Genomic DNA, 24,936 nt, shown 5'->3' with positions numbered 1-24,936 from the left:
TTCCTACTAAACAAACCAAACACAACAATGCAACATTCTCAGTAATCTTATTGTCGCAGGTAATCCTATTCTCGCCAATAATCTTACATTCCGTGAACCAAACGAACCCAGAAGTACAAGTGTATATCTATTATTTTAGATAAGTTTTTAAATATAATTCAACATATATATCAATAGAATGAGATAAAAAAATTACATACTCATTTTATTTTAAAAAAAGGAGTATTAGAATTTTTGAACCTCATTATTTTAATTTTTGAATATGTCGTTTAGTATAATGAACTAACCACAAAAGGTAAACTATATAATGTATGACTTGTCAATTATACTTTTTTCTTCTTCTAATTTTTAAGCCTTTTTTGATTAATTTTTTTCAAAGTTAATTTTAATTAAAAATATTCAAAATATAATTTTTAAAATTCATAAAACATATTTTTAACTTGAATTTATATTTATATTTATTTTTTTTAAAGAAAGTTAAAATTATTTTAATTTATAATTTTATCCTAAAAATTACAAAATTTGAATTGACTATCCAATTTTATGGACCTAAATGTGTATTAATCTTTAATTTATGAATGATAAAAATTTGCGAAATATTTAAATATTATAAAAATAATTTTAGAGTTAATTGCATCACATATCCTTAAACTATGATTTTTTGTTTAAATTGGTCCCTAAACTTTTAAATATTATAATTTCATCTCTAAACTATGAATATCCTTCTAAATTTGTCCTCAAACTTTTTAACATTTTATTTTCATCCTCAAATTATATTCTTAATTCAAAATTGATTTCCAAACTTTTTAAACATTCCAATATCATCCCAAATTATATGCATATACTAATCACATTTCATGTTATTAAAATCATTAGGCCAAGCTATATTATTATATGTTTGAAAAAAATAAATTTTAGGTTAAATTATGGTTAAAATAATTACATATTTGGATGAATTTAGGGATGAAATTAAAAAAGTTAAAAGTTTAGAGACTAATTTAGAATGAGGTTCATAATTTGAGAATAAAATTAGAATATGCAAAAGTTTAAGGACTAATTTAAAATAAGTATGATAATTTGAGGATAAAATTAAAATATTTAAAATTTTAAAGAATAATTTAAAATAAAATTCATAATTTAAGAACATGTGATACAATTAATTCATATATTTATTTAAAATTAAGTCAATAATTTGAGCATGATCATAAGCCGAATGAAGTGTCAAATACCTCTTTAACTCTAACTCCTCCCTTCTATAAAGAAAGAAGAAAGAAGCCCTCTCTTTAACTGCTTAACTCCTCTCTTCTATATGTCTTCTCCCTTGGCTTCCATTCTCACACACCCTCTTTCTCCCCCGTGAAACCACCGCTGCCATTCATCCTCCTTCACCTCCTCTTTCTTCTTTCCATCACCACCATCTCCTCCGCTGCTTCCACCACAAATGCCACCAAACCAGCAACCACCAAAACTCCCTCTTCTCTAGACCCCAAACAAATACGAGCACTTGAATCCCTCAACATCCCCACCGCAAGAGATCCTTGCGTTCAACCTTTCCCTCACAATGCTACCGTCTGTGACGCCTCCAAGCCTTTCCGCCACCTCGTTTCCCTCCACCTCTCCAACTGCTCCTCCGACCTTTCCCTCTCCTCCACAGCTCTCCAGTCCCTCTCTTCCCTCTCTTCTCTCTCCTTCACCAACTGTCGCGTCTCCCCTGTCCGCTTTTCTTCCGATCTCTCCCTTTCCTTGGCTTCCTTCTCTTGCATTCACTCTCTCCACCGCTTCACCGGCGTCTGGATCTCGCGTTTCGTTAACCTCACTGATCATCACAGTTTCCTACACTCCGATCAACACTCGGGGACTTTATGTCATCCTCAGGAACATGCATAACCTGAAGACTCTATCCATTTCTCACGCAAATCTTTCCGGTTCCCTTCCGAGGCACCTGCATCAGAATCTTACCCATGTTGATTTATCCAACAACAAGCTCAAAGGAAAGATACCAACTTCTGGAAGACCTTGAATTCTTGAATATTTCTTCAAATGGGCTACTTGGGGTGATTCCCACCGAGTTTGGCGACTTGATATCGTTGAAAAATGTATCTTTGTCTTCTAATTCGTTTTCCGGGTCAATCCCAGATTCCATGTCAGCTATTCCAGGCTTGATTCATGTTGATATGAGTAACAACCAGCTAAATGGGACTGTTCCAAAGTTTTTCTCAGAGTTGAAAGGGCTGAAAGTGTTGAATCTTGAGAACAATGAGCTTCATGGTGTGTTACCTTTCAATGCTAGTTTCATAAAGAGATTGGATGTTCTCAAGCTTGGTGGGAATAGAAATCTGTGTTACAATCACTCTGTTTTGTCATAAAAAATGAACCTTGGGATTGCTCCCTGTGATAAGCATGGCTTGACGATATCACCGCCGCCTTCGAAGGAGTCTTCTAGAGGCAGTAAGAGTGAGTCTTCGGATTACGACGATGACAGTGGTAGTGCTGACGATACAACTTACAAGTGAGAAAAAGGAACATCATCACGGGCCAAACAAGGTTTTTTTTTGGTGTTGCAATTGGGCTGTCCTCAATAGTCTTCCTCATTGTTTTCTTGGTTCTTCTCCCAAAATGGTGTGGTTGAAAGAGGGGGGAAAGTACTTCTGATTATCGGTTAGGTTCTTCGTAGAGTAGAGTTGATTAGCAACTCCATATTATGCATCATTGATATTTGATGGACTTGAATTATGGGAAAAAGGAGTAACTATGAATCAGCTTGAACTGATGTGACATTTTTTACTGCTTTTTTGGTCATTGAATGGTTAAAAGGTCGGTGATTTCCATTATTTGTTGTATGAAGTGGGGTCAATGCAAAGTATTTAATGTATTTTCTTCTTCTTCTTGATCTTCATTCATTTGTAATTTTTACACCATTTTCACAGTTTTGTCCATTCTGGTAATTCACTGTGCTTTATTTTTTAGGTTATCCTTCTTAGGGTGCTGATGGGAAAGGTAATATACCGATGTTTTTTGTAACATACATATTTATTTTCGTACTTACACCCCAATCTAAGTAATAGAAGTAACATAGTTGGATAATCTTCTTACTATGAAAGAGAATTGAGTACAGGCCAAGTTGGTGATGGTGGATTAAATTATTGTTGGGGTAACAATGATGACTCATTTTGAAAGGATTCATCTGTTCGATGGATCATGCAATAGTTTATGGCTTGATGAAGTCTTAAATTTTGAGGTTCCATGGATCTATCATACCAAAGCCAGGCAGTGCAGGCTTGCCCAAATCTTCCCTTTTGTACTTTGGTCTAGCAATGGCCCCTCTACCAAAGCCAGCAGCTTTCCATTCCTATACATGGCAAGCTTTTCTTTTTATATCATCTTTCTTGAGATTTTGGAGAAATGCAAATCAAGAAAGCTCTTGAATGAAGGCATGTGATGAAATCATGTTGATCAAGGAACCGAGAGATACTAATAATTATGGCCGTTATTTGTTCAACCTCCATCAAAAAGAGATCAAGTGGAAACAATACTTTTACAGTTTACTGCCATTGTAAGCAGCCTTTGTATTGTTTTTCTCTCCATCGCCAAAAATCAAAGAGCAAAGGGTATGGCAAAATACACATGTGAAGGCCATACCATGAAACCATCCGCCTGTGATGCTGCCTTGTTCCAATGAATCTATGGACTTTTACTACTCTATGCCAATGCTGTGTTTATTTACTTTTTAGACAAAAAGTGACATTTGAAGTTACTTTTTGAGGCTTAATCCCAAATGCCAAAGCTGTATGACCCTATATAACTGCAGTCTTGTTCCTGACAAAATGCCCTTTTCCAGATATCCACAAGTCCCTAGTTCCTACAAAGGAGTGGAATATTCAAATCCATTTTGTCTAATTGACTGTCTTGGATATTCATTGTTTACCTTGGTCCAAAGCTCCACAAGTTGCCTAAAAAGATAGAACCTTTGAGCCCTCAGGTTTCTTAGACACGCAAAGCAAATCCAATGGCCATTGTGAAGATTACCCTTTGACAGAATTGACTGATTTTGGCCTTGTGATCTCTAACCTGGTAGTCAATGGTTTTTGTTGGTGGAGTACAACAAGAACTCAAAAATGGAGACAGAAGGTTTTCTTTTTTGAAGAATGTTCATGGATAAGGTAACCATTGTTGGATTTGAAATTTTTCTCTCAAAGGTTTTGGTTTCAATTTAGAGACAAAAGAGAAATTTAGTGCCATTTCAGCCATGGCCCTAGGAAAATTTCAACCATAAAAACCAACTGTTAGATGATCCGTTTGGTATGTGATGTGCACGCTCCTGAAAAAAGTGTGGACTAGCAATTTTAGGGGGGAAAAAAAACAAAATGATTTGAAGTATATAGCTTGTGGATACAATTGCATTTGGAATCTGAAAGGCTTTGCAAACGAAACATGGCTGCTGCTGCTGCTCTTTCCTTTCAATCTCCATCTCATTTCGCTTGTTCTTTCCCTTTCAACAGACAATAACTCAAGCTGAGAAACCCTGTTTCATCTCTCACAGGTAGAGATGCACATAGCCGGATTTAAATCCGATCCAGATCGGATAAAAACCGATCCGGTTTTTTCACCAAGCCAAAAAACCGGTTTATAAAAAAACCGGTTCGGATCATAACCGGTTTGAAGGGCCGGATGATGTAACCGGTTTCGGTTTGAAAAAATCCGGTTTTTTAAAAAAACCGATTTTTAATCCGGTAAAAAATCCGGTCATCCAATTTTTTCTCAAACCGGTTATACTATCCGGTTTTAAAATATCCGATCCGGTTTAAAAAAACCGGTTTTTCCCAAATCCGGTTTCGGATATTTTTTACGTAAAATCGGATATTCGGATTTTTTGTGCACCTCTACTCAAATGTTATCATCTTCGGCCGTGGCTTTTCAACATTTCATATTCCTCATAAAACACCTCTCCATTACATTTGAAGAATCTGCTATACACTGCATTTGAAGTTAACCATCGTAAGAGATTGGTATTTTGTGCTTCAATGCAATACCCTTGCAATGTTGATTTGCATACTGTTTCGTTAATTTATTAGTTGATTACATGAATCTGAGGGATGATCTCTTGATGCAGCTTGTTAATTTAGCAGAGATTGCAGATAAGCATATGCCCTTTTACTGGCATAAGCCAAGTAATTCAAGCATAGACTCTGATGGGAACACAAAAGGAAGCCGTTTTAAGAAAGGTTTTACCTATGCCTTGGGAAGAAAGAATGATGGAAGTGAGGAATCGAGTAATGGCGTTAAACCACCTAACTCGTCCAATCGGGATGAGATAGTTGCATTGTTTAGAAGGATACAATCTTCAATCGCCAAGGCTGAGAATCAAAGGGCAAAAACTAAAAGTTTCAACCCATCAAATGAAAAGTCGACAACTGAATCAATCATGGATGTTCTTCAGAAATCAGGAAAGAACCTACAAGGTAACGCTGTTAGGTTATCCAATTCCATAGAGTTTGAAAAGTATTAATCCTATCGACAAACATGTCAACATGGTAACTGTAAAAGCTAACGAATTTTACAAATTTGGCAGACACTAGAACAAAAAAGGGTGCCAAAGCATTGAGAAGGAGAAGTGGCATCCCTAAGAAAAGGCAAGGGAAGGACAAGGCTCCTGCTGCAATGGAGGAATTCAATTTGTCAAGGTCACCATCTAATTTTAAGAACAGGTCGCCAATTCCATACCCAACATCCCCTAGAACAAAGACTCCTGAGTGGAACATTGAATCGATGTCGACGGACAAGGGATCAGAGTTGGCAAACATAGAGAAACTAAAGGATTTCAATTTATCAAGGTTGCCATCTAATTTTATGAAAAAATCACCAATTCTACACCCAACAGCCCCAAGAACAAGGACTCCTGAGGAGAACTTTGAAGCAGTGTCCACTGCAGAAGGGTCAGCGGCAAACATAGAGAAACTAAAACTTTCAGAGATGAAATAACTAGCAAAAGCTAGAGGAATAAAGGGTTACTCCAAATTGAGGAAGAGTGAACTTCAATTATTGATGCCATAGGCGAAGAGTATCTAGTTTTTACCCCTTTTTCCAGTAGACAAATGCTGATCCTTCACTTTTATTTTCAGCAGTTCAAATTCAAAATACTTGAAAAGGGAGAGACATTCTCCATTTGGATATATATTAATTGAGTGATTAAACCAACAGAGAAAGTACTTCGGATTTTCAAGTCAATCATATATCTCTTCAGGATAACCAAAAACTGATACAGAAAATAAGTCAAAATCAAATAACCAAAACTCAAAACAACTCAACCCACTTGTGACTGCTATTCCTAAGCTCCAATATTTTGAGACTTGTTAAGGATGACACCTTCATATTTGACCTGGAACCACTTCATGGCATCCTCCTTTGTAACTCGATGTTGGATTCCAACACGAGACTTGCACCTGCGACGACGACCAACACGGTATCCAGCACGTTCAAGGACAACATAGAAGTCCATACCATAGATACCAGTTGAAGGGTCATACCTAGAAAGAGAACAATAGTTGTAACTTATACCTTCATGGAATATATAGCGTCAATATTGAATACAAGTAGCAACAGAATGAATTCATCAATGAGAAAAAAGGACAGATGTCCACAAGTTACCTGTCACGCCAACCAGTATTCAAATAATTCTAACACTGAGCTGGAGTTAGCTAGTTTTCAAGCCACAATACAGCAAACCTTAAAAAACTTCTATTTAAGTTCCAAAAACAATAAAAGATCCAAAACTATGGAGGAAAATTCCAAACTTGTCCAATTATCCTTCAAATTTAATCATAAAGTTTCAAACTCAAATTTCCAAAACGCATTAGAAACGCCAATTGGAACACAAAATTTGATAAAGAGACACAATAAGAACATACTTGATACCGAGATCAATGTGCTCCTGGATACCGAATCCAAAGCATCCAGTATCACTGAAGTTTCTCCTCAAAAGTTCATACTCCTTAACCTTCAAACCGCTCTCAAGAAGCTGCATAGCCTTCTCTCCCCTAACAGTAACATAGCACGCAATCTTTTCATTACGCCTGATTCCAAAAGATCTAACAGTGTACCTAGCTGCTCACAACAAACCCACATTTTGACTTTCATTAACAACACAATCCAACCAGAAAAGGAAACTAAAAAGGATCATTTTGTAGAAAAAATTTACCCTTGGAAAAGACGGGGGTTTGACCACTGAGTTGTTCCAAGACCTAATAAGAGCAAGATGGATAAACTAATATTAATTAAAACATTCAAAAAGAAGAAAAATGGGTTCTTTTTTCGGGTCTGTGTTGATTACCTTGGCGGCACGGGTGAGACGATCTCCACTTTCACCGACGGAGATGTTGAGAACAAGTTTTTGAACTTTAATCTCCCTCATTGGGTTCGATAGCTTCTTTTCTGATGCCTTTCATAGTCATAAAAAGAATAACATTAGAAAAACTCAATCAGACATAAAGGAAGATGAGTGAATCAAACAATGAGAATGAGAGAAATAGAGGTACCATGGTGAAGCACACAAGTTTGAGAGCAGCGGCGGACAGACAAAGAAGACCCTTTCGTTAGAGATCGGAGTTTAAAAACACAGTTTAGGGCTAGGGTTTTATTTCTGTAACAATTCACTTTGTTTTTTGGGCTCAAAAGGTCATAAGAAGCCCAAAAATATGTTTAGTGCTGTTAAAAAAATTAGATCAAACTGTATAACAAAATATAACTTTATGTATCAATCTATGTCAAAATAAATTAGGAATTAAATTGAAAAGAAAAATGTATAGTTTAGGAGCCAAACCATGCATTAAGTCTAAAATTGAAAGAGGTAAATTTTTAATGGTGGGTGAGGATATTTTTTTTCCTCAAGCTCTGTGTTCGGCTTGACCTAGGGATTTAAATTACGATTATGGTCACATTTTCGATTGTGTTGTGTTTATTGTGATTGCGGAAATTACGGGTGTTATTGCGGTCATTGTGGGTATCGCAGTTGTAAAATAACAATTTCAGAAGGCATTTTCACCACTATATAACGACTACTATTTCAATAGCGTATCGTTATTTAAATTCCTGGCTTGTCCCGTGTAAATTTTCACCTACATTAATCGATACAAACATGGTTCTTATTCCCAAAAAGAAAAAGCCAAATTGTATGTTGGATCTCAGGTCAATTGCTCTTTGCAGTGTATAAGATTAATGGCAAAGGTCTTGGCTAAGCCACTGAAGAACATTCTGCCTAGCGTTTTATCTTCAATGCCACCAGTTTTTGTTCCAAGATGACTCATCTCTCATAATATCTTGATTGTCTTCCATCGCATTCATCATATAAAGAACAAAAGTAGAGGAAATATGGCGTACTAGAAACGAACAAAAATAATATTATTCTTAACGTGCAACGAGTAAAGGAGTGGTTTATGATGATTTAAATAGTAGGGGGGAAAAGTGATTAAACAATTAATTTATGATTTTATGTTTTTTTTGTTTTGGGTGAAGAGTTATTGATCAATTACGATTTAGAGTTCATCTGAAATAAGATCTCTCTATCTTTCCTTTGGTATCCCCTGACATCCCAGATGATATATATATATATATATATATATATATATATATATATATATATATATATATATATATATATATATATATATATATATATATAGTAACCGTCCTTTAAGTGGACTCGAAATTGGGTAGACTCAAATTTGAGCTTCGACTTAAATAAATGTATTAAAGTCGTCACCGAATATTTTTTTTAAAAAAAAGGTTGACTGAACACCTTAATTTATCATCTTACCTGATCTGCGTTTTTCCATAAATATATCGGATTTGAGAGTCGATTACAGTCAATGAAGGATTAGCACCCTTGTACTGCCCTTTCGATACTAATTTAATTTCTCGGTTATCTTAATTGAGAAAATTAAAAGTTAAATTGAAATTTAAAAATTTGATCCGAATTACTTACCTTTGATCGATTAAAATTACCCCTAAAAAGTAAAAAATATTAGATTAAAAAATAAATATTAAATAAATCAAAGAAGAGAAAAAGGTTAAAAAACAATGTTGAAAGAGAAAAAGAAAAAGAAAATAAAAACAAAACAAAATAAAATAAAATAAAATGAAGAAAATAATGAATTTTAAAAGAAATAAATAATAAAAAATATTAAAGGAAAAAGCACGTTAAAAAGGAAATTTAAAAATGAAGAACATGTCAAAGTCAAAAGAGAATAAATAAATAAAAATTTAAAAGATCAAAATTGGGGGTTCAATTGCAAAATGTGAGAAATATAATCAAGGATTGAATCAAAATAATTCAAAACTCAAGGGTCAATTTATAACAGATAACTAAAATGAATTACACATCAAAGTATCATAGACTACGGAAATAATTTAACTATTTCATATTTACAAAGTAACTCTCCCTTATAAAATGCTCCAAAATTAACAAAACTCCCTCATTTCTCACCCCTTCCCTTAAACCAAACCCCCAAAACTCTCACAACTCTCTTCCACTCAACCGAATGGCCGGCCACCGCTCTAGCAACCACTTGCGGTGGTCGAAAAAAAAAACAAATACACCAAAACGCTCTCCCCGGTTCGATAGTCACGAAATCAAAGTCTATTCGCCCTTAAAAGGACCATATGAGCGTAGATCTAAGTTGGAAGTCTCAAAGTTTACCTTTACCGATGATAACCTTTCGACTACCGGTGACCATCTTTACCCCGAGCCACGACCGAAGCTTCTCCTGCGTTCTTTTTGTGATTTTTCTTACGGTTTTGCGAGTGATTTTTGTGTTTGTCTTCTGTCGAATACTATTCTTTTTTTGTGGCCTTTGTTTGATTTTGTGCCTCGATGGGTTTTTTCTTGTTGTGGTTGCCTCACTTTTTTTCGTGTTTCGTTCGACTTTGTAGGGGCTTATAAAACCATTTGCCGGAGAGATTTCTAGGGTTGTTTCTCTTAGTTTCGGGAGTCGTTTACCACTATTTCTTGATTTACTCGGGGTTGAGGGTTGCTGATGGCCGACTAAATGGGATGGATAAGTCCTAATTTAGTCGAGATTCTTTTGCATGGTCGATTTTTCGGCTTTCCTTCGATGTTGGTTGTTTCGTGGCCGGAAATCTCGGTCGGTCTTGGCGGCGCTCCTTGGTTGTTGACTTCCCTTGGCTAAACTGTTGGACTCCTTGTTGGGTCAGACTACCTTGTTGGGCTCCTTGCTGGGTCAGGCTACCTTGTTGGGCTCCTTGCTAGACTGTTGGACTTGGACCCTGCCTTTAATTTGGACCTGAAATATTTAAATAAAATATATAATAATAAATAATAATAATAATAAATAATATATAATATAATAATAATAATATGATATAATATAATAATAAAAACTATATTTTCAAAAATATGTTTTCAATTTTTTTTAAATATATATTATACGTTTTCAAAACAGTTTTTTAGAAAACCATATTATATATGTTTTCTAAATCATTTTTTAAAAAACTATATATTATAGTTTTCAAAATCATTTAAAAAACCATATTATATATGTTTTCAAAACCGTTTTAAAAATTATATATTATACGTTTTCAAAACTATTTTAAAAAACTATATATTATACGCTTTCAAAACCATTTCAAAAAACTATATTATATATGTTTTAAAAAATACCTTTTCAGAAACTATATATTATTATATATTCCCAAAAACAATATTTACATATTATGCTATGAATATAATAAAGACCCCGGACGAAAATAGGTGTCTACAATATATATTATCTATTTGATAGCCATGTGGTTGCCCTACAATTGGGGTGGATATAGAGATGTGAAGATTAGGCTTAAATCCTTTTAGATTTGATATATTTATTCCACGACTCAAAATGCAGATTCATTAAATCATTCAGATCATGAGTGACTTTGAGGTTGAATCCCTTCAAAGTGATGGAGAGTATAACATTTATCGTCTCTTTAATCATGAGATGGTTATATAATAATACAATTCATAATGTGGTACAATCCATCTAAAGGTTTTTACTTACGAGATTAGTCCATCGATCCAGGAACGAGTAAACCTCTCTAAACTTTAGGCCTTTTACTTCCTTGCTAGACTACTCTATAAAGTAATGGGAAGATGAAAACTTGTCTCATTTCATCTTAAGGTTTTTTATTTCCCTTCGATCAATGAATTGACTAAGGCTATATACCACATTCAGAAAAGCTATAAAAGCAAGTTTAATTCACCATGAAAACAAGATTACATTTATCATTTAATTTTATCTAATATTATATTACAATCAAATCATAAACTGGTAACGAATTTTAATGCTTCATACATTCCTAACTATATAGTCTACACAACAAAGGACTACTCTCCACATCTTGAGTCAGAATGCTAGGAACCCTTAATATGACTCTGGACCTTACAATTCCCCAGTGACAATAGGACCAAAAAGAATAATGTATAAATATGAGCTCTCGAGTGCAACAGTCGGTTATAGACGGAAGGGAACGGGAAAAATTGTGCTTCGATCACCGAGGTCCGGAAAGCTCCATTGCTTCAATGATGAAGGAAGACTCTTCATGAATGTCACTATAATTCCTGGAGAAGCTCCCCTCCCTAGTCTCGGAAATGTTTGTTCCACCTTGTGATTCCTCGGTTCCCGACTGCACAAGACCTTCAAGGACCTTCAAAACTTCCGACATCTTTGGACGAAGGTGGGGCTGTGACTGAGTACAGTGAAGAGCCAGTTCGGTTGTTTTTTCCAACTCCATCGGATCGAAACATCCCCTCAAATCCCTATCCACTAGCACTTCAAGTCTCTTCTCCTCATGCAATGTTCTAACCTGCATCAATCATAAGATATCTTCAAAATTAAATATCGACAAATAGATGAAGAAAAAAAATATCATCACAACCCAAAAGGCTTAAGTTTCTTCCGGCTGTTGTTATAACACAGACAACATCCATTTTGTTAACGATCACACAAATTACTTTAAAACCTGAAGTATGATTTACAAAGTTTTTTTGCAGGTGTACGGAATCTATCGCTTTCTCTAAGAAAAGAATGCACTTGAACAGGCAGCGATAAAGATGCATACTTCGACAGCTTTGATATTTACTTACCCAGTCAAGAATCATTCCCTTTTGAATCTGTCCATTCCCAGCATCTAATGTCTTTTGCCCTGTGACCAGTTCCAAGAGTAGTATGCCAAATCCAAATACATCTGTTTTTTCGGAAGACTGTCCAGTTGAAAGATACTCTGGGGCAATGTGTCCTACAGTACCCCGCACAGCAGTAGTGACGTGTGATTCCCTTTTATCTAAGAGCTTAGCAAGACCAAAATCCCCTACCACAGCTTCGAAACTTTCGTCGAGCAAAATATTTGCAGCTTTCACATCCCTGTGAATAATTTTCGGATTACACTGCTCATGTAAATATAGAAGTCCACGGGCGGCTCCAAGGGCAACATGCATTCGTCTATTCCAATCTAGAGAAGGCTTTTCACGACAAGCATCTGCTAAAAATAAATCAAGTTATAAGGTGATAGCAGAAAGACTAGTTGCAGCGGATGTAAGCTCAAATTTGAGTCGCATGGCCTAGAAAATGGAAATGCAAGCATGAGACCACACATTAACCTATGGTCCATGAGGACAGCTAGCTTAAAAGATCAGCAAAAGAAAAAACCTCTTAAGCGATCAGCAACGCTCCCATTTAGCATATAAGGATAAACAAGCAACCTCTCATCGGGTGTCATGCAAAAGCCATATAAACGCAAGAGGTTACGGTGAAGTGCCAAACCAATCATCTCTACTTCAGTTTGGAATTGAACTTCTCCGGTAAAATTTGGATCTCTTAGCCTTTTAACTGCAATGAAGGACTTATTTGGAAGGCATCCTTTATAAACAACTCCATAACCTCCTTGTCCCAGAATGTTTTTGGGATTAAAATTTCCCGTAGCAAGTTGCAATTCCCGAAATGAGAACCTCTTGACATGACCAATTTCAAAATCATAATCATGCTGCACTGAAATTCAAAGGAAAAAAAAATCAAAATTTAATGATCACACCAATTCAGTGTTAAAAAATAGCATACACTGATTCGGCAGTACCATATGATGTTACCAAAATTCGAGATCGGTGCCAATGCACCCAACCAACAAGCAGAACCAAAGAAACCACAAACATGGAACTGATTGCTATGGCAACAGACAAACCCCAACGATGGTATCCACTGGCTCTAGAAGATGAAACTGAGCCTGCCATTAGATGATTGAACATGTTATATTGGTACTACCAATGAGGAGAATCATGGCAAAATGAAATCACTTCAATAGATTCATCAACATACCATTTAATGGTTTTAAAACGCCTGTGCAAATTTGTTCATAAGAAAAAGTGCAAAGAAAGTCATTCCCTGAAATACTACACAATGAAAAAAGTACACGGAGCTTGATGTGAACAAAAATGATTTATCTGAAAGATAATCTTAAATAGGAAAAGAGAGTATTTGAGCTTAGGCTTACTGATATGGAATAAAATTGCTTCTTTCTGCAAAGAAGCTTACCTGTAACCTTTTGCTAGGATTTTCGGTGTAGGACCGCTGAGGTTATTAAAGGATACATCCCTACAACAATATCATAGAAGTTAATAATATCATCGCTTCACAGCAGTCTGAACTATAAATCCAGTGACATGATGGAATACATACAAGAATGAAAGACCAGTGAGATTCGCAATGGTTCCAGGAATAGGTCCGGTTAAATTGTTGTTGCTAAGCCGCCTGAAAAGAGTGATGGCAAAGATTTTAGAATGCATAAATTAAGGAAACACACATACACATAATACAATAGGCATAAGAATGCACCGACATAAATTTCAAATCAACTCACAAGTAAGTTAGATGAGTTAAAGAGCCCAAAGATCTTGGAATTACTCCGACAAACTGGTTACCAGAAAGATCAAGTGTTTGAAGCTCCGGGAGCTTCCCTATCTCATCAGGAATGGGACCTGACAACTTGTTGTTTTGCAACAGCCTATAAAATATAGAAACAGAAGCATATAAATGAATGGGAAAAAGATTCATAAGAATTTACATGTTCTTGGAACAATGACAAAGAATGATTATTCGATACAACGACTTCCTCTCAATATCACAACAAGATGGAGATAAATAAGAATTCAAGAGAATAAAAAAAAAACGAGGTTCTTAGACACTATTTACTAACTAAACATTAATTTCCCACAAAATACTGACTGCTATAAAACAACCAATTGGATTTCATTTCAGTACTGAAAGAAATTAGCAGTGGAATTAACATAAAAAGTGTCAGAGAAGACAGTGGACCTCACATTGTTCTTAGGTGACTCAAATTCCCAATGCTCGGTGAAAACATTCCTGATAGCCCTTTACTGGCCATTTCCCTATCAACAACAATATTCTCTTGTTTTCTTCTTCACTCTTTTATAAATATATATGTATTAAAAATAATTAAATAAGAAGCTACACTGAAGAAAACAAGCACAATCCTTACAGTGAGATAACGTAACCCTCGGCAGAACAAGCAACCATATTCCAAGTACAAGGATCAACCGAGTTAATATCCCAGCCGTCCATAACGTGCCTATCATCTTTCATTTCTCTTTTGACCAACATTAAAGCAGTCACTGAAATTTCAAGAACACCCAAAACAAAATTTAGACAGTCTTAATCAATGGGGTATGGCTCTGTATGATAAGAAACCCAAACCCGAACCCGAACCCACCTTCATAGTTAACTCCTTTTGGGGAGAGGAGACTGTCACCAGCTGGTAGAGAATGGACCCAACGAAAAAGCAACAAAACAATCCACATTACGTGCAGCGCCATTGAAAGTTAAACAAAAGCAACGACAAAAGAGAGAGGGAGCCAAAGCCCGGTCTTTAAAAAAGGAAGCTTTTTAAGTATTTTTCCTATTGTTTTGCAGTAGGTTTTGACTTAAGAAAGTAAGGCCAAAATCTTCTGACAAAGGGAAAGACTGGGTTTTGCAGTTGAATTCTAATCTTTTTTTTCTTTCTTTGGATTCTCCTTTTGCTTTTGGGTATTGGATAAATAAAGATTGAATTTTTAATCGTAAAGTGCAGGAGAATGGCTTTTGAAATGGGGTAAGCCCTCGAGATATGTGCACATTGACAGAGATTGTCGCTTTGTGTTGACTTGACTGTATTCTCGTGTTTCAATTTGTCTGAATTTAGGCCGTTCAGATTATCGGATATTAACGGTTGATAATTAACTTGTAGAACACTGGCGCCAGATTTCATGTTGCCGGGAATTTTTTATTTCTTTCCCACAACACGAAACGGCATCGTTTCACTCATATTTTCTCTAATAGTTACTTTGTCTATTTAGGAGTGAACCATTACCCTAATTATGAATTTCATGCATCACAAATTGGAAAACTACTCTCATAAAATTTTGGATTTTTGGTCCTGCTGATTTTTAAATAAAATAGCTTAAAATATTGATTTTTGTTAATTTATGGTGTAATAATATTTAAATTAAACTATTTATTTGTTATATAATTTATTGAATGGTTAGTTTTTATGTTATTGATCTAATTATCTTATCAGATTAGATTTATTTCTCAAATTATATAAAATTAAAGTATCTATTCCCAAAATATTTTTCTCCTATTTTTGAACTTTTTATTTTATAATGGTTAATCTATACAATTTACTTATTTTAGACGAAATGACCCATTGATATAATTTAACCTATTCTAATTTTATTATCTCTCTTTTTTATTGAATAAAATTAACTATTATTATTAATATAAAGAAAAGCAAATTCTCTAACAAATTAAAATACATTCATCACTTGAATTCTTTGTTTATATCAGAATCATCACTTACTGTATTGGATTGTTTAATTAGAAAGATGGAAAGATGGGGATGTGTTTGTTTTAAGGAGAGAAAAGAAGACGTAATTATTAACACATGGGATGGGGAACTAAGAGCGTCTTCTCTACACAAGAACTATCATTATTTGACAACCCTCTCTCTCTTGTGGGGACTGCAATTATATTCCATCAATGGCTAAGCCAATATTATTTGCCTGAGCTTCACAAACTTCAATTTATAAGATCAAATTAAACATGAAAGAGTAATAACATTACTTGGCACAAACACTATGAATTATCGTCTGCGATTTAGAGTCAGTCACCCAGACCCGAAAACCAACTTTACCCACACTCCAGCCACATCTCAGGGAGCTTTCTTCCTACCAACAAAGACACTTCTCAACTTTTTCTTCACTACTAGCTTTCTGGTATCGTCCACCTTAAAAAGTTTCATCTTTTACTATCAAACATGTTACATGTACATGACCAACAAAGGGTATTTTGACAAAATGTGAACTCAGATTAAGCAAGAGGGGAATAATTTAAGTAGAAAGATGAAGGGAGAGAGACGGAAACCAGACGCCCAGAGACTGTACGAGTCTTGGAAGGGTAAAAAACAATGTTGGACAGGCCTCGGTCAATGGTGGATTTTCAAGATTTTGCTTCGTCTTTGTCATGCATCAACCAGGAGATATATCAAGTCTTACAGTACTTTTGAGGTTTTATGTCCCAGCCGGATGCATGAAATGTTGTAACCCCGTTTGCCGTTTCACATGTTCTGGAATCAACTTATTAACAAGCTCCGACGAGGCCCCAGATAACTGTAACCAAAAGAACGCAAATGACTATGGCTTGCAATGAACCAACTTGAATGATAAACAAATTCTAGCTACAAAATAATAGCATATAAAACATTTAATGAAATTCAAAAAACATACTTCCTGTTTAAAGTTGAAAAGTGGTGGCAAGGGTCGCCCATTTGGTAGGCGAGCATTAGATTCTCGAAGCTCGTCAAAGAAGGGATGTGCACATGCTTCGAGCTGTCACATTAAAGTGCAGATAAGGATAACATGAGATGGGATCATCACTAAAACATAAATATTAGAAGAGCTAAAGCAATAATTGAAGGATTGCGCATAGTTTATAAGTCTAAAATGGAAAAAGTACAACGAAAAGAGGGATAAACCATTAACTCACCGCTGTACAGCGAAGACTTGGTGAGTATTGCAGCAGTCGTGAAGCAAGATCAATTGCTTCGGGAGGCATCCTTTTGTGAAAAACCTAGATACATAAGAGTCACGTTAAAGCAATCAACTACATTTATAACAATAAGCAACACATTACTCAGAATCAATTAAAATATTTCTGCCCTTAGAAACCTTGGTGGAGAAACACCAAAATCTTTTATACTTACTCAGAATATATCGTTCGCCAATCATTTCAATGACAAACTTATAAAAGGACAATAAGAGGCAAACCTTATGCCATGGATGTGCTTTAATCTGTGGAAACCTAAAGTCCGTGTAATTGGGATTCATGCAACGAATATCTTCCCTAGTGGGCGTACCAAGGACCTGTTGGAAAAGATATCAGAAACAGATTCATGATATAATGAAACAAATAACGTCAACCATCACTAGGAAAATCATACCTTGATAATCTCTACAAGCTGATCCACAGCATTCTCTCCGGGAAACAATGGCTGAACAATTAAAAATGGCATGAATGAGCAGAGAAAATTAACTACTGCTATAAAATTAGATATAGATAAAATATATATAAATAAAAAACAAAGCAAACACTGACTTGGCCCAGCAAAAGCTCGGCAAGGACACAACCAGCCGACCAGATATCAATTGAGGTTGTGTATTCAGAGGCACCAAAGATAAGTTCTGGGGCCCGATAGAAACGTGAACATATGTACGAAATGTTAGATTCACCTTTGACCTGATCATAAGTAAAAGTAAGTACAAAGCATTTACAGAAACAAAGAAACAAGAAAATGGATCAAAAAAGTGTTATATTGGTCTTAGATCTAATCCAATCCTTTTTTCCTACTCTCAGCCCCTCATCCTACAAAGAAGCCATGAAAAACAGCTAAATAAAAGTGGTGACACTAACTAGTTAAAGAACCAAGCTAGATAAGATTGAAGGCCATTTAAAATTCCAAATTTTTATATATTTATGATGAATAAGAGGGGCCGAGCCCGAGGTTAAACAAGTTTTAGCAGATTAGCAGTTGCCATGTTATCACACATTCAAAATGCTAAAGAGCTGCACATTAGAGAAAAAGCAGACGGTAACAGTGAAGTAAACCATTTTAGATGTCACAACCAGAACTAAACAATCAAATGACAATGACATTGTTTAACTCGAGGCAACACTATTTGTCAACTTACAAGCACTTTTGCACTTCCAAAATCACAAATCTTAACCTGGTGAATCAAAGGATCAACCTGCAGAAAGCCAACAATCACATAAGAAGCAATGTCAAGAAATTCTACAAACTATAACACTAAGAAAAGCATACCAAAAGATTTTGAGGCTTCAAATCTCTATGGCAAACTCCAACAACACAATGGAGGTATGCAAGCCCCCTGAATATCTGTAAAACGACCTCTAATTAGCATAAAGAAGAAAAGTACACAAGAAATCAAACAGGGAAAAGACTACCATGCATGCACACCTGGTACATGTAAAGTTTCACATAGATAAGCGGCATTCTTTGATTTGAACTGCTGTAATGTTTCAAGACTCTATACATGCTCTCCGGAACATATTCCATAACCAAATTAAGGAAAAGCTCATCTTTCGTTGTCGTGGAAAAGAAGCAATGCTTCAAGGAAATCACATTAGGATGATCCAGCACACGCATCAACTGCAGTTCACGGTTCTTATATCTTCTGTCTTGCAAAACCTTCTTTATAGCCACGGTTTCCCCTGTTTCCAAGCATTTTGCCTAGGAAAAAAAAAGGATGTATCAGCATGTGAAATGAAAAGTGAACATCGTGTACAGTTTGACCATATCTCAGTACCTGGAAAACTATCCCAAAGGATCCTGTACCCACAATACGCTCTGCCATATAACTGATGGTCTACAATAATCAAACGAAAAATGAAATTGCAAAGAAAACAAACTGGTGACCATTCCTAGCTTACATACTAACAGTATAGTAATTGATAGATAAAGAAGAATTTGAACATATAAATAATCCAGGTATCCCAAGAAAAACACATACCTGTTTAGGTTCTCCATTTTTGCCTCCAATAGTTGTTGAAATGATGTGACCGGTGACTGGATCGTTCCCATCCACAACAGAGGCAGACATTTCCTGATATATAAGAAACCCATTGCAACAAAATACAAAAAAAAAAAAAGAAAAAAGAGTGAGACTTTGAAGAAGTACAAAAAGTGGAGATCCTGACCAGTCCTTCACAGTTCACACTAAGAAAATTATATATAGAATACAAAAAAATAGAAATTATAATCAAAACCCTAAAATAAATTTGAAGTTACACGGTTCAGTCTGATCCGAAGAAAAATTCATCTAAGCTAAAAAAAACACAAACCAATCAATAAAAGTAAATAAAACGCAAAATTGCAAAAATGTAGAGATGATTTCACAAAAAACGAAACAAATACAGAGCAAAACCTAATCAACTAGGGCTCCCTGATTAGCTCAACCAACAAGATCGCCGCAGAAAATAATAATAAAAGAAACGAAAACAGCAAAATATCAACCAAAAAAATATTTCATAACCATAGGAAAACAGAAAAGGAAAAAACCCAAAAATCTCACAAATTCCTACCGACACTAAAATATAACAGTACGATAAACAAAAAAAAAGTTCTCCAAAACAAAATAAAACCCATACTCAACAAATTCTCAAACAGAATAAAAACAAAATCAAAGTTTCACTTCCCAATTCCCATATCAGAAAAAAATGCAAAAAACATCAAGTTTACCTGTTTGTCAGCCATGATGAGCAACCCAGAATTTTTAGAAGGAAGAAAAAAGGAAGAGAGAAAAAACCCAAAGATCTAATTGCGGAAAGAGTAAGGATAGATTACTTCGCGGTCATTGAAGAAAAGAAATGAAGAAGAAAGAGGAGAAGATGCTGCTGATGATGTCGAAGCAGAAGATGAAGAAGAAATGGAAGTTAGAAAAGAGAATAGGAGGGAGGAGGACCCAGAGGAGAGACAGCAAACCAATGCCCATGTGATTCCTTTTCTCCCTCTCCTCTGGCCCCTCTTTTTCGTTTTTATTTTATTTTTTCTTTATCTTCTTCCTCTCTTTTTCCCAAAGTTCTTTCCTTTTTGTTGTAATATTTTTACTTTCCGTTCTCTTCGCTTCTGTTTTGGTTTCTACACTACCAAAACTACCCTTTTGATTCTTATCTAAACTGGATTTTGAATTTTTCTGCCATTTCTTTCCATATATTATTGAGTGATATTTTAATAATTGAATTAAAATTTATTTGAGAAATAATTATTCGAGTTATATTTTTATTTACATGTTTACAATTTTTTTGCTAAAATAAATATTTAAGATTTCATTACATTATTATTGTAAGATCGAATCATTAACGCCTAATATAAAATTTATCATTTAATAAAGGATGATGATGCCACATTCGATGAGTACGGATAAGCACAGTTAATGATGAATATTATTAAATAAATTTATAAAATATTAAATAAAAATATTAAGAAAAAAAATATTTAATCACATAGTGACACATGTCACCATCTGATTAAGGATTAAATTTATTGAATTAATTAAAAGTTAGGACCAAATTAATAGAATACGTAAGTAACGAGGATAAAATGTGTAATTGTGTAAATTTTATTAACTGTCACGTCATCTCCACCGTTAATATTTAACGACATATAGCTTGATGGACAATATTTAAAGAGTTAGGTGACCCGATTGACAAAATTGAAAAATCGGTTGTTAAAGTAAAAGGGATAAATAGTTAGGTGATCAATGATATATTTTATCCTAAAAACTAATGTTTTATTAATATTGTATTTTAATCAAATTACATTTAGATTTTTAACTAATTTATAATTATACATGTAGTACTTTATAATTTAACGTTTTATAAATTAATTTAATGGTGTTCATCGTTAATGGTGTTCATCCACGCTCAACGAGCATTGTAAAATTTTTCTTCAATAAATACATGGTATGTGTTATAAAATTTAAGGTAAAGTATATAAATAGTCTCCCAACTATATGATATTATTTTGTTGAGTATTTCACTATTAATAATTACAAAATGATCCATCGATTATAGGACATTGTTTTATTGAGTCCATCAACTATTAAAAATAACAAATTGGTCACTTGACTATTCATATGTTCCAAATTCATCATTTACAGTTAAAAAATTTGGCAACTGTCAAAGTTGGATGTTAACTTGTTGACTAAGATATGACAAAATCTAATCTCATAATCATTTAAGTTGTATTTTATAGATCGACTATATGTTGCATTATATCGTCGAGCTAGTGATTGAAGCATTATAATTAGAGGACAATTTGTATACTTTACCCTAAAATTTAATTATCTTTTATTATCTTACAATAAAAAATAGTAAATTTTCTAATTTTTCAAAAAAATCCTTAAATCCATAAATCACTTCTCTTTCTATTTCACTTTTTATCATGGCTTAAGTATACAAAAGGTGTCCAATCTATGTTCGCTTTTCTAGTTTAGTGTCAAACGTTTATTTCGTTTCAATTTGGTGCCTGACGTTTCATTTTGTTACTCAAAAAGGGTCAAGCCATGGTAAACCATTAGTTTTCTCTGTTAAGTGACACATATCACAATCTCGTAATTTTGAAATTTATTTTTTAAATACTAAAAATATTATTATATTTATTTATTTTAAATTACAAAAAAACCTCAAAATCCTCAAATCCTAACACTAACCCGCCACTACGACCCTTTCCGGCCACGGCCACCACCGCTAACGTAGTCCTTGTCATCATCCTAGTTATAAGTCATCGTAGTTGTCGTCAATTGGCCATCAAAATCGCTTGGGATTGCTATTTTCATTCTAGGGTTCGTGGGGTATAAAACGTTGATTCACCGTTGATCGGTCGTTGATCAGTCACGATTTTATAAGGGTTTTGGTCGTCGGGGAAGTGAGGTTGGGTGGAGTTTCGTCGACGACAAAGGGCGATTTTCAAAGTTTTGGGGTTATTTCGTAATTCATGTGTTTTTTAAATATATATATAATGTTATTTTTTTAATTTTATAAAAAAATTAAAATTATCATATTGTGACATGTCTCACTTAACGGATGAAATTAACGGTACGTCACAACTTGACTTATTTTGAGTAACGAAATGAAACATTAGGCACCAATCTAAAACGAAATAAACGTTATGTACTAAACTGAAAAAACGAACAAAAATTGAGCACCTTTTGTATATTTAAGACTTTTATCATTAAACATCACCTCGTTACCACAATAATGAAGTCTTCTCCTTTCACCATAAAAGTGTTGAAACAATTAATATCAAAAGTGTTTTCTCTCATTTCATTTATATTCACAATTGTACACTGGTCTTTATATACAAAAGAAGTTTAACTAATTAACCAATTAGCAGGGTTTTAAATAGTGTTTGCGGTCACGTTTTCGGTCGCGTCACGTTTATCACGATTGCGGACTTAACGGATGTCATCGCGGTCACTGCAAGTGTCGCGGTCGTGATGTTTTTTTTTTAATTTTGCACAACTTATCTTAAAACATAATAAAATAATTATAATTATAATGAATCATTTTAATGATTTTTAAAATGTTTTCTAAGCGAAATTGACATATATATAATATAGTTTAACAAAGAAAACAAAACAAAAACATAAACAATGTAGATTATTTGATTTTTTAGGCTTTTCTAAGTAGGGTATTTATTTAAAATACAATAGTTCAGAATATTAAAATATAGAATTAAAATGACTAAAATATAATAAAGTAAAACATAAAGATCAAAATAAAATAATAACATTGAGTAGATTATAAATAAAAATAGTGACCAAAATAAAAGAAAATAAAAATATCACAGCTAATTTCAAAGTAAAAAATATAAATGAGTGATTAAAATAAAACTAATGAAACTAGAGCATCATATTCAAAATAATTAAAAAAATAGAGGAAGGGTGACTATTTCATTAAAAAGCGCATAAATGTTAGGGACCTAAAAATGTTTAATCCTAAAACTTCTTAACAAACACTTCAGCAAAACAATAAGGTAAATTATCATGATCAGATCCTATGATCCATAATAAAATTCATAATAGTCAAAACTCAATGACAAAAATATAAATATGCGGCTAAAGATAGGAGACTTAAATGAAATTAATCTAAAAGTAAATTAACATAACCTAAAACAATTCCTCGTGTACTTCATTTATTCTATTTTTCTCCCTCTCCATCTCACGAACGGCGCTCACCACCATGGAGGCTCCAAGCCTCTCGATCGTCGGCCAATGTTATTAACGGTAGATAACGGTAATAGCGTCTTGTTATCGGCGCTATTCACCGTTACCCGTTAGATTGCGTCCGCAATCGATCGATTTTGACGTGAATCCGCTGTCCACTGTTATTTTCTCGGATTTTGATTTTGGACTGCGGCGCTACCGTGAAATAACGGACATTATTGTATTTTTGTCCCGCTATTTTAAACCCTGCCAATTAGCTAACTGAGTACTAACTAACTAACTATTTTTAACACTCCCCTCAAGTTGGTGGTTTAAAATATTTTTAATCCCTAGCTTGTCTGACAAGTAGTGATGTTGCTGAACTCCCAAGGCTTTTGTCATAACGTCTGTAAGTTGTTCTGTTGAAGCTATGTGTTCAGTTCGTATTAACTCATCTTGTATCTTTTCCCTCACAATATTACAATTGATATCTATGTATTTGGTCTTTTATCACATAAGACTATTATTGGTCTTTTATTTTCAACTTCAAATTCAGCCAATAACCTTTTTAACCATATTATCTCAGTCGTTGTTGCTACCAAGCTCGTATATTCTGTTTCAACAGACTATCGAGCAACCGTATTTTACTCCTTTGATTCAATAATCAATAACGGATTTTCAAGACATGGGGCAGGGTGCCCAATCCAAATCACAATACGCCATAAGCTCACGTTCGTTTAAGGCTTTCATCAAAACCCCATGTCTTAGATTATTTTTAATATATCGTACTACCCTGAGAGAAACTTCAAAGTAAGATCTCATCGGATCTTGCGTGAATTGCTTCAAATATTGAATTGCAAAGATGACATTATACCTTGTATGAGTCCGATAAATAAACCTTTCTATCAACCTCTGAAATATTATGTTGTCTTTCATTCTCTTGTCATTGCAGTCTCGTTGTAATGAGTTTTAGGTTTTGCATCAAGGGATGAGCAGTTGGTTTAGCCCCTCCTAATCTCGTGCCTTCAATAAGTACTTCAAGCCTCAAGGGCATATTTCCTTTGATTAATAAATATCCCTTCTGTATACTTCAAAACTTCTAAACCTATGAAATATTTCAATTCTTCTAGGTCCTTCATTTTGAAGCTCTGATTCATCATCGCTTCAAATTCATTGATCAAATTCATGTTAATTCTAGTGATCATCAAGTTATCCACGTATATAAGCATTATTATAAGTTCGTCTTCTTGCTTTTTGAAAAATAGAGAATAATCATATTTACTTTGTAATCATTATTCAACGAAGATTCTGTTAACTTTAAATTCAGGACTTAAAGTCTATATAAGGACTTTTGTAGCCTATAAACCAAATCCTCTCTCTGGTTACAAAAACTTCCAGACATGGGCATATAGACTTTTTCACCAAGATAGCCTTGCAAGAAGGCATTATGAATATCCATTTCGTGTAGAGACCAATGAAAATAACTACAAGAATAAGAATGAAGCGCACAACAGTCAACTTAGCAACCAAAGAGAAAGTATCACCATAATCAACACATTCCCATTGAGTGTAGCCCTTAGCTACAATGCGGGTTTTATATTGTTCAATTGCATTAGATTCCT

General features: G+C 34.3%; 3 protein-coding genes and 2 pseudogenes across 5 annotated transcripts; 2 read left to right on the top strand and 3 right to left on the bottom strand.

Annotated features, from left to right (window-relative positions):
• The first annotated feature begins 1,287 nt into the window (after window positions 1–1,287).
• Window positions 1,288–2,876, top strand: LOC120217399 (annotated as a pseudogene).
• A 2,276-nt stretch (window positions 2,877–5,152) lies between these two features.
• On the top strand, window positions 5,153–6,276 carry LOC120217398 (annotated as a pseudogene).
• LOC120217708 (60S ribosomal protein L11-like) lies at window positions 6,187–7,611 on the bottom strand. The gene is made up of 5 exons (XM_039214775.1): window positions 7,533–7,611; window positions 7,328–7,435; window positions 7,196–7,238; window positions 6,906–7,101; window positions 6,187–6,524 (listed from the first exon to the last, which is right to left on the bottom strand). Exons 1-5 carry the CDS (start codon window positions 7,533–7,535, stop codon window positions 6,326–6,328), a joined length of 549 nt encoding a protein of 182 aa, XP_039070706.1. The 5' UTR covers window positions 7,536–7,611; the 3' UTR covers window positions 6,187–6,325.
• Window positions 7,612–11,342: 3,731 nt separating this feature from the next.
• On the bottom strand, window positions 11,343–15,093 carry LOC120217705 (probable LRR receptor-like serine/threonine-protein kinase At5g45780). The gene is made up of 11 exons (XM_039214771.1): window positions 14,770–15,093; window positions 14,539–14,671; window positions 14,357–14,428; window positions 13,897–14,040; window positions 13,716–13,787; window positions 13,572–13,631; window positions 13,356–13,429; window positions 13,117–13,263; window positions 12,693–13,031; window positions 12,131–12,522; window positions 11,343–11,850 (listed from the first exon to the last, which is right to left on the bottom strand). The coding sequence occupies exons 1-11, from the start codon at window positions 14,870–14,872 to the stop codon at window positions 11,536–11,538; spliced, it is 1,851 nt and encodes a 616-aa protein (XP_039070702.1). The 5' UTR covers window positions 14,873–15,093; the 3' UTR covers window positions 11,343–11,535.
• A 1,505-nt stretch (window positions 15,094–16,598) lies between these two features.
• On the bottom strand, window positions 16,599–20,190 carry LOC120217706 (shaggy-related protein kinase eta-like). 3 transcript variants are annotated; one of them, XM_039214773.1, is made up of 12 exons: window positions 19,849–20,188; window positions 19,121–19,213; window positions 18,917–18,976; window positions 18,568–18,840; window positions 18,412–18,486; window positions 18,281–18,337; window positions 17,688–17,828; window positions 17,533–17,583; window positions 17,360–17,455; window positions 17,079–17,162; window positions 16,820–16,921; window positions 16,599–16,702 (listed from the first exon to the last, which is right to left on the bottom strand). In XM_039214773.1, the coding sequence occupies exons 1-12, from the start codon at window positions 19,861–19,863 to the stop codon at window positions 16,604–16,606; spliced, it is 1,146 nt and encodes a 381-aa protein (XP_039070704.1). In that variant the 5' UTR covers window positions 19,864–20,188; the 3' UTR covers window positions 16,599–16,603. The 3 variants fall into 3 exon arrangements, with proteins under 3 accessions (XP_039070704.1, XP_039070703.1, XP_039070705.1); XM_039214772.1 differs by having other exon boundaries at window positions 17,533–17,587; window positions 17,692–17,828; XM_039214774.1 differs by lacking the exon at window positions 18,917–18,976 and having other exon boundaries at window positions 17,533–17,587; window positions 17,692–17,828; window positions 19,849–20,190.
• Between the last annotated feature and the right edge of the window lie 4,746 nt (window positions 20,191–24,936).

The sequence above is a fragment of the Hibiscus syriacus genome, unplaced genomic scaffold (genome assembly GCF_006381635.1).
Source record: "Hibiscus syriacus cultivar Baekdansim isolate YM2019G1 unplaced genomic scaffold, ASM638163v2 tig00110187_pilon, whole genome shotgun sequence".
In the NCBI taxonomy this organism is placed as follows: Eukaryota; Viridiplantae; Streptophyta; class Magnoliopsida; order Malvales; family Malvaceae; genus Hibiscus; species Hibiscus syriacus.
Note: the sequence above shows the minus strand (reverse complement) of the source record. Positions and strands in the feature narration are given on the sequence as shown.

Coding starts and splice junctions, on each gene's coding strand:
- LOC120217705 (XM_039214771.1), bottom strand. CDS start 14,872: ATGGCGCTGCACGTAATGTGGATTGTTTTGTTGCTTTTTCGTTGGGTC. Junction 14,672..14,769: donor AAAAGGAGTTAACTATGAAG/GTGGGTTCGGGT, acceptor TTGAAATTTCAG/TGACTGCTTTAATGTTGGTC. Junction 12,523..12,692: donor CGTTGCTGATCGCTTAAGAG/GTTTTTTCTTTT, acceptor TATTTTTAGCAG/ATGCTTGTCGTGAAAAGCCT.
- LOC120217706 (XM_039214773.1), bottom strand. Junction 18,841..18,916: donor CCTTTGGGATAGTTTTCCAG/GTACTGAGATAT, acceptor TTTTTTTCCTAG/GCAAAATGCTTGGAAACAGG. Junction 17,456..17,532: donor AGCTTGTAGAGATTATCAAG/GTATGATTTTCC, acceptor CTTTTCCAACAG/GTCCTTGGTACGCCCACTAG.
- LOC120217708 (XM_039214775.1), bottom strand. Junction 7,239..7,327: donor GTCTCACCCGTGCCGCCAAG/GTAATCAACACA, acceptor TGCTCTTATTAG/GTCTTGGAACAACTCAGTGG. Junction 7,102..7,195: donor AACCCCCGTCTTTTCCAAGG/GTAAATTTTTTC, acceptor TGTTGTGAGCAG/CTAGGTACACTGTTAGATCT.